This window comes from Branchiostoma lanceolatum, chromosome 2 (assembly GCF_035083965.1).
Source record: "Branchiostoma lanceolatum isolate klBraLanc5 chromosome 2, klBraLanc5.hap2, whole genome shotgun sequence".
Classification (NCBI taxonomy): Eukaryota; Metazoa; Chordata; class Leptocardii; order Amphioxiformes; family Branchiostomatidae; genus Branchiostoma; species Branchiostoma lanceolatum.
Window position 1 is genome coordinate 4,609,735 of NC_089723.1, and position 12,799 is coordinate 4,622,533.

At 43.9% G+C, this 12,799-nt stretch overlaps 1 protein-coding gene across 1 annotated transcript in view; it reads left to right on the top strand.

The window, feature by feature from the left end:
* Positions 1 to 12,799, top strand: part of LOC136427212 (ubiquitin-like modifier-activating enzyme 6) — a 63,191-nt gene that overhangs the window by 22,068 nt on the left and 28,324 nt on the right. The window contains exon 31 of the mRNA XM_066415994.1: positions 4,992 to 5,071. Within this exon, the coding sequence (XP_066272091.1) occupies positions 4,992 to 5,071 (80 nt within the window). The remainder of the gene's footprint in view (positions 1 to 4,991; positions 5,072 to 12,799) is intronic.

Genomic DNA, 12,799 nt, shown 5'->3' on the forward strand with positions numbered 1-12,799 from the left:
CCCAGGATGCATTCCGTGGCCTGCCTCGCCTTGCCAGGTTGCTGTTGGCCCAGAACCGCCTGCGTTCCGTCCCCGTCGATGCACTGCTGCCGGTTAAAGCCCTTGTGGTTGCATACCTGGCTTCAAACCGCATCACCATTATTGACAGCGAAGTCCTGCGTCTGAGTCAAAACCAGAAGTTGCGTCTCGTGATAACGGGCAACGAGCTGAACTGTGACGGGAATCTAACGTGGTTCATCTGCAACCTGCCAGACCTGGACCAGATTGTTGCTCCGACCATCCTGAAGTGTGCATCACCTGCTGACCTGCGCGGAATTCTCCTTACCACCATGAGAAAGGATGTCTGTCAGACCGTCACGGACAGGTCACGACAGCGGATCACGTCCATCACAGCCGAGCCTCGTACCATCAACACGAGTCTGTACAATGACACCATTACCACAGAGATGCCAGGCTCTCAGCATAAGACAGGGATCCACATTGTCACTCTTCTCGGTGGCCCAATCGTAAATGAGGATGATGACAGTCGCCATGCCAACGCCATCATCACTGCCGTTATTGTACCCCTCCTTGTTGTGTTGGCATCGATGGTTGTTGGCTACTTGTACAACCGCCGTCGTGGCACTGCTGAAACAGATGGAAGTGATAGGATTGAGCCGTACGCTGTTGTCCACTCAAACTCGGCCGTACTGCGAACATCGGACAGAGACTCAGATACGGTCAGGCAACCAACACCTGCCCAGGACCAGACATCAGAGGACGATGATGACATTGAGCCGTACGCTGTGTCCTACATGGATGTGTCAGGGAAGGGGAAAAACGGCAAGCTTGCGCCGTACGCAACGACGTCCTTTGCTCACATCCAGGCTTCCGATCTAGAGGACAATGATGACATTGAGCCATACGCTGTGTCCTACATGGATGTGTCAGGGAAAGGGAAAAACGGCAAGCTTGCGCCGTACGCAACGACGTCCTTCGCTCACATCCAGGCATCAGATCTAGAGGACAATGATGACATTGAGCCGTACGCTGTGTCATACATGGATGTGTCATGCAAAGGGAAAAACGGCAAGCTTGCGCCGTACGCAAAGACTACCATCAATGAAGACCCAGGGCCACAGCTTCAGCCATATGCAGTGACCCACGATGAAGACCCAGGGCCACAGCTTCAGCCATATGCAGTGACCCACAATGTAGACCCAGAGCCACAGCTTCAGCCATATGCAGTGACCCACGATGAAGACCCAGGGCCACAGCTTCAGCCATATGCAGTGACCCACGATGTAGACCCAGGGCCACAGCTTCAGCCATATGCAGTGACCCACAATGTAGACCCAGAGCCACAGCTTCAGCCATATGCAGTGACCCACGATGACGACCCAGGGCCACAGCTTCAGCCATATGCAGTGACCCACGATGTAGACCCAGGGCCACAGCTTCAGCCATATGCAGTGACCCACAATGTAGACCCAGAGCCACAGCTTCAGCCATATGCAGTGACCCACGATGACGACCCAGGGCCACAGCTTCAGCCATATGCAGTGACCCACGATGTAGACCCAGGGCCACAGCTTCAGCCATATGCAGTGACCCACAATGTAGACCCAGGGCCACAGCTTCAGCCATATGCAGTGACCCATGATGTAGACCCAGGGCCACAGCTTCAGCCATATGCAGTGACCCACAATGACGCCGTACCACCACAACTTAAAAGTGGCTGTTCAAGGCCAGGTTATACGTCACTGACAAATAGCACTAACCAACAGGCGACAAACGTCAAACAACCATTCAGGCAATCAGAGGGCCAGTCACTGTCAACACGGGCCAATGTTAAACCAAACTATCAGCTACGTGGTTATTCGTCACTTTCAAATCGTACTAACCAACAGGCAACAAATGTCAAACAACCAGTCAGCCAATCAGAGGGCCAGTCACTGCAAACACAGGCCAAGGTCAAACCAAACTATCAGGGCCATGGTTATACGTCACTGACAAATAGTGCTAACGAACGGGCAACAAACGTCAAACAACCAGTCACCCAATCAGAGGGCCAGTCACTGCCAACACAGGCAAACGTCAAACCAAACTATCAGAGAGGCCATGGTTATACGTCACTGACAAATAGTACTAACCAACAGGCAACAAATGTCAAACAACCAGTCAGCCAATCAGAGGGCCAGTCACTGCAAACACAGGCCAGCATCAAACCAAACTATCAGCACCATGGTTATACATCACTGACAAATAGTGCTAACGAACGGGCTACAAACATCAAACAACCAGTCAGCCAATCAGAGGGCCAGTCACTACCAACACAGGCCAACGTTAAACCAAACTATCAGCTCCATGGTTATACGTCACTGAAAAATATTACTAACGAACAGGCAACAAACATCAAACAACCAGTCAGCCAATCAGAGGGCCAGTCACTGCCAGCACGGGAAAACGTTAAACCAAACCATGATAGTGTCCATGGTTATACGTCACTGACAAATAGTACTAACGATCAGGCTACAAACGTCAAACAACCAGTCAGCCAATCAGAGGGCCAGTCACTACCAACACAGGCAAACGTCAAACCAAACTATCAGCGCCATGGTTATACGTCATGTAACATGACAGATGATCACTACGCCCTGATAACAGATCCATGTGGGTGGCTAGACTGTGATATTATACACAATGCCCATGTCCTCCTCAAGAGAGTCAATCCATCTATGGATGGGTTACAGAGAACAACTCTCGGACCTTGGCGACATTTTGCAAGAGTCAGAAATCCCTTCATCCAAATTCTGCACACCGGAAGAGACCACTGGGTGTGCTGCAGCACTGTAGAGAGTAATGATGGACATGTAGACTTATATGACAGTCTCTATCACGACATCATTCAAGCTGAGGTTGAAGAGCAGGTCAAGTGTTTAGTTGGTGAAGACAAGTATGTAGGTCTTCGGGTTGTTACTGTTCAGCAACAAACAAATTCATCAGATTGTGGAGTATTTTCAATTGCATTTGCCGCCTGCCTGGCATATGGAATTCTCCCTCAGTCCGTGCGATTTAAGGAGACAGAAATGAGGGCTCATTTGGCTTGTTGCTTCAAGAATAAAAAGCTGGAACTGTTCCCAACATATTGACTGCTCAAATTCAGTCACATCAATATATGATCACACTGAAAACACCATCCGTGTCCTGTACAAAACATCACATGGACAGTCTGAGAGTTAGGACAGCACATCAATGTTAACAGGACAAGGTGGCATTCATTCTCCAATCAATTGATGATATACATTTGTAAATGGAAGAGTCAGTGAAGCACATGTTGTGCAAATTACAAATTTAGATCAATTCCTGTAGGAATTTTCACAATAAAGCAAAAGTGGAAGCACTTTTTGGCTCTTTCAGAGTCATGCACAACCTACCCTAAGACCACATTTTACTGTTAGACAATCACAGCTTTTATGCTTCTTAAAAATGTATTTACCGGTGCATGTTTAATTTCATTAACAATATTAGGAGTAAAAAAAGCTATAAACTGTAGACATTTCTTTTATTTTTTTATTTTTTAAATGAACTCCCTCAGTGCAAGGCCGTAGGGGGCCACTCATCTAAGCCCTGAACTAATTCTTATATATACATGTACTGTAGCAGTATCTCTTCGCCCAAGATCAGAAACATCAATGCTCGAGACAAGCATGACTTCACTGACCCATTAGGAGAAGCAGGGGTTACAAAGGCAGCTCGGAAAATTCCCTACCCCATTTTAGGCCGGATTGTTTTTGGTCCACTCACACCGGGCATGACCCTGCTCTTTTTCGAAAGATGTGGTGGGTTCTTTTACGTGCTCAAGATGTGACTCTCCTCAAACAGGGGACCTCCATTTAACGTCCTATCCGCATTACTTTTTTTTTGTCTTGTCACCTTTCTTTATCAAAGTCCCAAAAGTGTTGTAAGTTGATTCATGGAATCAAGGTGTATAATTCCTGTGTGTCATGTTACTGTATATACTTCCATATACTATTAGGTAATCTGTATTATTCTTATTGGATACCGTAGTGCTTAGACTTAAGTTTTGTAGAATCAATAAGTATTGTTAATAAGCAAAGACATATATGTCTTGACATTTTGTACTACTTACGAACTTGCCATACATTGTACCCGTTACATTTGTTGTGCAATAAACTTTGATTGATTGATTGATTGTGCAAATGTGATGGTTTCTTGTGTGTAGTGCAGCTGAATTCATTTTGAATAAAATGTGCTCTTTAAATGTTATTCTTTATTGTGTGCTCTATTATTTTGTGTCTTAAAGCCATACACAACCCTAGAGGAGAGCGTTCAGCTACATGTAATAATATTTTTCTGAATCCAAGATCGTAATTGGATTCATTTGGCAACTTAACCTTGGACCTGGACTAGGCAACAGGAATTTCATGTACTATTATAGTAAGGCCACACCGCATTAATTTGTTGCTTTAATTTCATGTTTCGAAAGAAAATATGCTCAACTGGAAAAACTTAGCAAAATCCTGTTAAAGTCCCTGCCATAAACTATAAGTATATAACAGTGTACTATAATTTGAGTCCAAGTATACAAAATTAATGCACTACGCACTCTGGTGGGTCGTAGGCAGCATACAACCCACTGGTCATAGTATATATATATAGCTGGTACAACCGCCATTAGGCGTAACACACCAGCTTTGCAAGCACGCGGCGCGGCAGCAGCTGGTTATATTACACCAAACGTTCTGTTACACCTAGTCAGACCTGTCCTGTCTATAGTGACCACCTGCCTACTATGACCATTTCCCTGTCCATTGAGTGGTCAATAAAGATACTGTACTTACACCTAGTCAGACCTGTCCTGTCTATAGTGACCACCTGCCCACTAACTATGACCATTTCCCTGTCCATTGAGTGGTCAATAAAGACACTGTACTTACAAATGTAACATTCACTTCCAGTGTAACACTTACATGTACCTCCTTGCACAGATACCCTCCAGATGGTCCCTGCAGTGTTTGAGAAGGACGATGACAGCAACGGACACATCGACTTCATCACAGCCTGCTCCGTATGTGAAGACATTTACTTCTTTACTGTCTTATAACACTAAGTTGAAGCACATTTGTACTATAAATATATTTACATGTGACTGCAGTACAGATGAGTATAATTTGTAAACTTTAAGGAAATTTAGACAAGAAGAATGGGATTAAGTGAAGTTGACGGCCTAAGATAATATTTACCAGGTCGACGACAAGACATGTAACCGTCGGAATATTGCACGTGTTTTAACGCTCGCGTCCGTATCGACACGGTCGTCAGTTAAAACACGGTCGTCAGTTAAAACACGGTCGTCAGTTAGTTAAAACACGGTCTTTAGTTAAAACACGGTCTTTAGTTAAAATACGGTCTTGAGTTAAAATACGGTCTTGAGTTAAAATACGGTCTTGAGTTAAAATACGGTCTTTAGTTAAAGTACGGTCTTTAGTTAAAATACGGTCGACAGTTAAAGTACGGTCTTCAGTTAAAATACGGTCGATAGTTAAAACACGGTCGGGCCCTAAAACACGGTCGTGCGAGGATTAACTCTATGGGGGCCTCATTAACACCTTGTCCACTTCACACCTTTACGACACCTTCAAAACTGGGATGTGTATTGGCCATTGGAGCGCACGGACAACAGACTAGTTAGGCATATGGCACCAGTCTCCGTTCATTGGATATATGGGTGTGATTTTTGATGTTTATCATAAGATATATAATGTTTCCTATTATCTGGAATTCCTATTGTCAGCAAATGATTTGCGAAAGCATTAGAATTTTCAGAATCATTGTTTTAAATGCCTTGCTTCGAAATTGATTACCTTTGTTGCACATTTTTGCCACACTGGGATAAGTAAATGACACAACAAACATGCTCAAAGTTACTAGATGCAAAATAACTAACTAACATCGAACATATTTCTTTATGTATAGTAAAAACTAGAGTTCGTTCCTCGACCTAATACCTTCAATGCTAACCTTTTCGAGTGACATATCATAAATTTTCTCATTGATTGAGTACGTAAAAGAAGATCTTCATGTGCATGAATTATATCAGTTGAACATTTTCTCTGACCAAATAACACAAGTTTATCAAATTCTGAACGTCCTATCTTAGCAAAGAGGGCTATCGAACCTTTCTCCATAAATTATGTAAATAAGGCCCTCATTTGCATGATAGATGTCTTATAATGTCAAAACCTACTTTAACTATTCTCCCTCCCAAGAGCTCTCCTCTCCATCTACCACTCAAAAATCATGACCATAGCATGTTCAGAATAGCCTCCACCAGGCCCCGAAATAGTAGAAATTGGCCAAATAGAGTGAATTGTATGAAGTCGGCTACGGAAAGAGGGTCCAATATGCCCTCTAATGGCCAAACTCCCCTGGCAAATATTCTCCCTATTGTCGGTGCGGTTAGTCTGGCTGAGGCTATGTTCAGAACACGAGATATCAAACCGGAAGTTCCGCTGCAGTACCAAAATCTAATCATTTCGAGGTTTCACCAAGACCTATCCACCTACTAAATATAAAGGCAATATTCCAACTAGGCGCTCTCGAGTTATGACGTATTCGGGTTTCGATAGTAGGCTCGTTCTGCTGCATTAGGAATTTGAATTTTTTTTTTTACAGTAGACATGACACGCCTATTCAGTGTATTTACCTTCAGCAAGGTTATGTTTCCGGAGCATGTGTATGTGTGTCTGTCTGTATGCCTGTCTGTATGTGTACACGATAACTCGCGAAAGACTGGGACATTACTCCATCCCACTGAAAATTAGATCTCTGCATTGTACATTTAGTCCAGTAAGTTCACTACAATACAGTAAAATGGGTTTAATCAAACTGTTGAACAGATCAATAGCAAGGGAGATGGACCGATTGTACTTTGATGATAGTCGTTATTTCAATTGATTGGAAATCGTAGTCTTGTCAATGAATCAAAATACATTGTAAAATTATCAAAGTGCATCAAAAATTGGTTTGAAGTGATAAAAGAATGTTTACTTATGACATCTGGTGAAATAAATGTAACATATTATAGAAAAAACGTATCACTTTTTGAACAATAAACATCGCGGCGTGCTCACGTAATACTATCTTTTGTCATGTTTCTTTCTCTTGACTTCCTCCTGTCAAATCTTCAAAGCGATTCATCTCGAGCTCGGTCGTCCCTAGATCAAATGAGCTGGACCCTTGTATGCAGGTAGAGTAAGTGCATACCCCCGGGCGTTCTTTCATCCTTTTTTTCGATGTAGGTTTTTAAACTGATCTCGTTAAGTTTTGGGGGGTAAATTTCAGACAAAAACGCACATTATGGCCTCCAGTGCTGTGGTGTTGAAACCAAATGGACCTGAAATTTGGTGTAGTTGTGCATTGGAAATTTGCCCAAAGGACGTTATCATCATTTTGGGGATACACTACTTCAAAATGATTTAATTTGCGATTTTTAAAATGAATTTTTGGTTATTTTCGGAGTTCCACAAGCGCGTGTGCGTTATTAATACATTAGGAAAGCGGCAACCAATAGGCGCGCGACATGTAGTATAAGCCATAGCGTGATTCGTCGACTCGATAACAGCCAATGGAGAGGTGTCTTTCAAACTACAGCTGTTTGAGGTTATCCTTTTGACAAAACGGGGACAAAATCTCCTATAGAATACCGCAATTTCCTACCGCGGCCGTGGACAGTTGGTGCCGCTGTGCGATCAAAAAAAAATAAATTCACACAGATACGACTGCAAGTCTAAAAGTTTCATGTATGTCCGTGTATGATTGCGGCGCATGCAGTCAGACACAGAGGCAACGAAATACGCATTAAGTTTCGCGAGACGTCCTGCAGAACTCGGCGGTGCAGTAACGCAGAAGAGTGCGTAACGTCCTGTAGAAATGTGTGGTGCGTTCCGTTCAGAAATTAATGTTCCATGATCCACATAACTCTGTGCAACTTTCGCAGAACCTGAGTGGGTTCCGCAAAGAATCACACACCATCCTACACGAAACGTCTTCCGTCAAAGAAATCTTCCCCGAGTTTCCGGGTCATTAATGAGCTGTGTTTACATTCTGAAGTTTGCATGATACTTGTTCGTCCTAATTTTTACGTATTTGTTGATGATTTGTGCATATTAGGGGGCTGGTTAGAGCGGCGGGTGTTGGCACTCTCGCCAAAAACCATGGCCGTGTACATGTGGTTTCCAAATAAACATCAACTCTAAAAAAATAAATAATAGTTCTATGGATGCCCGTAAGGATGATGACAGTATGAAATTAAGGATTTGAAAAATTATGTCATGTAACGCTGAAAAGATATGGAACAACGCACTGTATGAACAACGTAAACCAAATGTCAATGACCCCTACGTAGTTTGGGAATAAAAACATGGACGGGGAGCGGCATTTAGATTCTGAAACATTACAAATTGCAGCTGATTTGGTCAAAGATTCAGTTTGACTGCTGCAACAAAAAAATTAAGACGTTGAACTATCGGATTAGTTTTATTTTCTGTATAGAATTATACAAAGTTATAATATATTATGGGACGCGTTACAAGCAAAGCCGCCTCTTAAGCTCGTTGCGTCACTAAATAATTTGCCAGAACATAGAGAGTTACGTGTGTGTGTTTATTCAATAAATGTTGCGGCAACAGTGGAGTACAACCATTGCAAATCTCACTAAAGCATCGATTTGTCGTGGCAATGCTGCATAATCTGTGCATTGATGACTGGCGGGCTGAAATTTTCGCTCGATGTTTTTGGCGGAGTTTTCATGTAAGACATCACGAAATCGCCGGCGAATGCACCCAGACACACGGCGACATGCCGACATGCCGACATTACCGGCGCTACGAACGTCCCATGCTCGCACGTAAATGTTTCCCGACTTGTGTGGGTCGACTTCTTCTTCGGCGCAGACGGAGCTCTCTTCCGCCTAAGTCGAATTTGGCACCCGGTGGTAGAGGAGGTCACTATTCTTAGACGAGAGAAGGAATAGGCAGCGCTACTCTAAGGCTTGTGGTATAAGTGGTACATGGTGGTATAGGTGTTTTTTTTAGACGAGTGAAGGAATAGGCAGCGCTACTATAAGGCTTGTGGTATAAGTGGTACATGGTGGTATAGGTGGTTTTCATCATATACCACTGTGTACCACTTATGACTTGTGGTATAAGTGGTACACGGTGGTATAGGTGGTTTTCATACTGAGACGAGTGAAGGAATAGGCAGCGCTACTCTAAGGCTTGTGGTATAAGTGGTACACGGTGGTATAGGTGGTTTTCATACTGAGACGAGCGAAGGAATAGGCATCGCTACTCTAAGGATTGTGGTATAAGTAGTACACGGTGGTATAGGTGGTTTTCATCATATACCACCGTGTACCACTTATGGCTTGTGGTATAAGTGGTACACGGTGGTATAGGTGGTTTTCATACTTAGACGAGCGAAAGAATAGGCAGCGCTACTCTAAGGCTTGTGGTATAAGTGGTACACGGTGGTATAGGTGGTTTTCATAATGAGACGAGTGAAGGCATGGGCAGCGCTACTCTACGGCTTGTGGTATAAGTGGTACATGGTGGTATAGGTGGTTTTCATAATGAGACGAGTGAAGGCATAGGCAGCGCTACTCTACGGCTTGCGGTATAAGTGGTACACGGTGGTATAGGTGTTTCATACTTAGACGAGTGACGGTATAAGCGTCGCTACTCTAAGGCTTGTTGTATAAGTGGTACACGGTGGTATAGGTGGTTTTCATCATATACCACCGTGTACCACTTGTGGCTTGTGGTATAAGTGGTACACGGTGGTATATGTGTTTCATACTTAGACGAGTGAAGGAATAGGCAGCGCTACTCTAAGGCTTGTGGTATAAGTTCAAATATACTTATTGCGGCCAATTTCTATCAGGGAAGTATTTGCCTACTCTCCAAGCAGAGATAGGTTTTTATGCGTTTTTGTCATGTATCAAATAGCTTAAGCAGTGTCTTAGGGGACAGCATTGAATGAGCGAAAGGTATAAGGCTGAACACAGCTTTGCTGCTTTTGAATTGAGGAAGTTTTTGTATCAAGAGAATAAGTACCAGCTAGATGAGGACAACGTGAGGCCAAAAGCGTGTATCTCACTGGACTGCGGTATGTTGGCAACTGCTTGCGAATAACATTCGCCAACTTTCCGGGCATTCACAATCGCCAATTTGTCGTCGATGGACGTCAATTCGCCGCCTGAAATGGCGATTTTCGTTTTCAATTTGAAACAAATCGCAAGTGCAAAATGCTGTGAACTAGATACGAACACATCATTGGTCGGCTGCTACGCAGGCGACTGTAGGTTTCCAGTTCTTTCTGTCAGCAGCAAGATTTGCGATTTGTCCAGGTACAAGTATACCACTGTTGTCACCCAGGAGTTGTTGTGTGTACTGCAAGTACGTTGTAGGTTGACGTACAGGTTGACAGGCTCGTTCTCAGGCATGTGCAGTACGTGTCCTATAAACTTCAGCTGCCTTGACCCAAGGAGGTTAAAATATTTTAACCTCCTCACATGCCGAATCAAGGGTTTTGTGTTGGTCATTTCATGAATAACACAGTTAGGCACCCGGTCAAGCCTCTTATATTTAACATGACACGGTTACAGGAGGTGGCAAAAGAGTTAATTCTGTTCTCCATGTTCTTTGTGATCACCCAAGATTCGCATCCATAGGTGAGTACTGAAACATATGAGGCCTTAAAGAGTTTTACTTCAACAGCAAAAGGGATACTTTCACTCCTCCAACGGTGTTCTAATTTCCAAAATACAACCCACGCTAGCGCTCTACGCTTCTTAAGGTCACTTCTTGTTGAGGCCATCATGGAACCAAGATACTTGAAATTCTCTACATACTTAATCGGCTTACCATACACCTGAAGTGGCGGACTTGGATTGTCATTATAACACATGTATTCGGTTGTGAGGACACTACCACCGAGGCCTAAGTCGGCAGCTGCGGTAGCAGTTTCTGTTAGTTGTTTTTGTGCCCTTTCTCCCGTTGACTCTAACAGGGCGATGTCGTCGGCAAAATCCAAATCATTGGTCCTTTTTGCCGGGTATCGCCTAGACGCCCTGTGGTGAGTCAAAAACTCTGAGTCAGAGCCTACTGTGGCCTTCCTCATAAGGTGGTCAATGAGAATAATGAAAAGAAACGGTGCCAATACATCGCCCTGTAGAACCCCAAAAGACACATAAAAGCTCTCTGACATATGTCCATTAACCATGACAACGCTTTTAGAGTTATTGTACAGGGCAGTGATGGCGTTAACTAGTGCTTCATGAAAGCCGTAGTGGCGCAACACAGCAAACATAATTACCCTATCTATACAGTCAAATGCATTTTTGAAGTCTATAAATTAAAAGTTACCCATAATGGAAGTTGTTGGTTTTTGAAACCTTCTATAATTCTTCTGAGGATGTGGATTTGTTGTACACAACTCCGGCCCTCCCTGAATCCAGCCTGGTTTTTCCTTAGTATAGGGTCAATCACGACAATCTGTCTGCGTATTCTGTTGAGAAGAATCTTGTTATAGACTTTAGCAGCAATTGACATGAGAGAAATTCCCCTGTAGTTTGTCATCTGTGTTAGATCACCTTTTTTGTGTAGTGGCATAATGATATTTGTGGTCCACTGTTCAGGAGGTACGAGGGTTTTGTATACTTCAATACTGAAGTTGTGTAGGGCTTTGACTATTGTAGTACCACCACCTTGAAGGGCTTCCGCTGTGATTCCGTCATCCAGGCCGGCAGCCTTCTTGTGTTTGAGTTGCTTTACAGCTAACATCGTTTCCTCAAGGGATGGCGGGTCAACAGGGACAGGAAGGTCTTATTCTGCCGGTAGTGGTAGGTCTATTTTGGAGCTGATCGTGTTGTTCAGCAGAGAGCTGAAGTATTCCTTCCATTCCGAGAGAAGTTCAGCGTCGCTGGCAGGAGGAGTACCATCCCTGTTCTTGACCTTGGCTCTCACTTTCTGGCTTTTTCCGGACAGGTTGTGGATTATCTTCCATGTGGTAGAGTGATGTCTATTCTGGTCAGCAATCACCAGCTCTTCAATTTGTCTGTTGAGCGCTCTGGTTTTATCCCTTTCGTACGACTCATTTAGGGCACTATTGAGTTTCCTCCAAGTTTCTTTTGACTTTCTTGTGCGCATCACAAAGAATTTTCTTTTCGCTTCATCCCTGTCGGCTTTCAGCTTAATGGTGACTGGTAACATCCAGCTGGGCATGCCAGAGGACTTCTGTTTGCCAACCACTTTTTCAGCTGCTTTCTTAACTGTGATGGTTTTCCCGCTGTCAGGGGGCTAAACCTGTTTGATAGTTCAATCTCAAACTTCTCCCTAGTGGAGGCGTTCTGTAGTGCATTCCAGTTGAATTTGTGTCTTTTGCAGGGCTTTCCATGGGATGTTCTCAAAATTACTGGCAGAGAGATGCTTAGAATCCTGTGGTCTGAGTCCAACTCAACAGTGTTATACGCTCGGCAGTTCCTGAGGGAGTTTGCCCATTTCTTGTTTATCAGAATGTGGTCCAGTTGGTGGACTGTACCAACAGGGTGAGTCCAAGTCCAAAGACGGCGTCTTGGGTGTGGAAATCTCATCTGGGCTGGACGGAATCGTAGTTCCTCACACATGTCGACCAGACGTTCCCCGTTGTTGTTGGTCTCATGGTAGCAGCAGTGTTCACCTATTACAGTGGGGCTTGCAGCATGGTTGTCATGTCCAATCCGAGCATTGAAGTCACC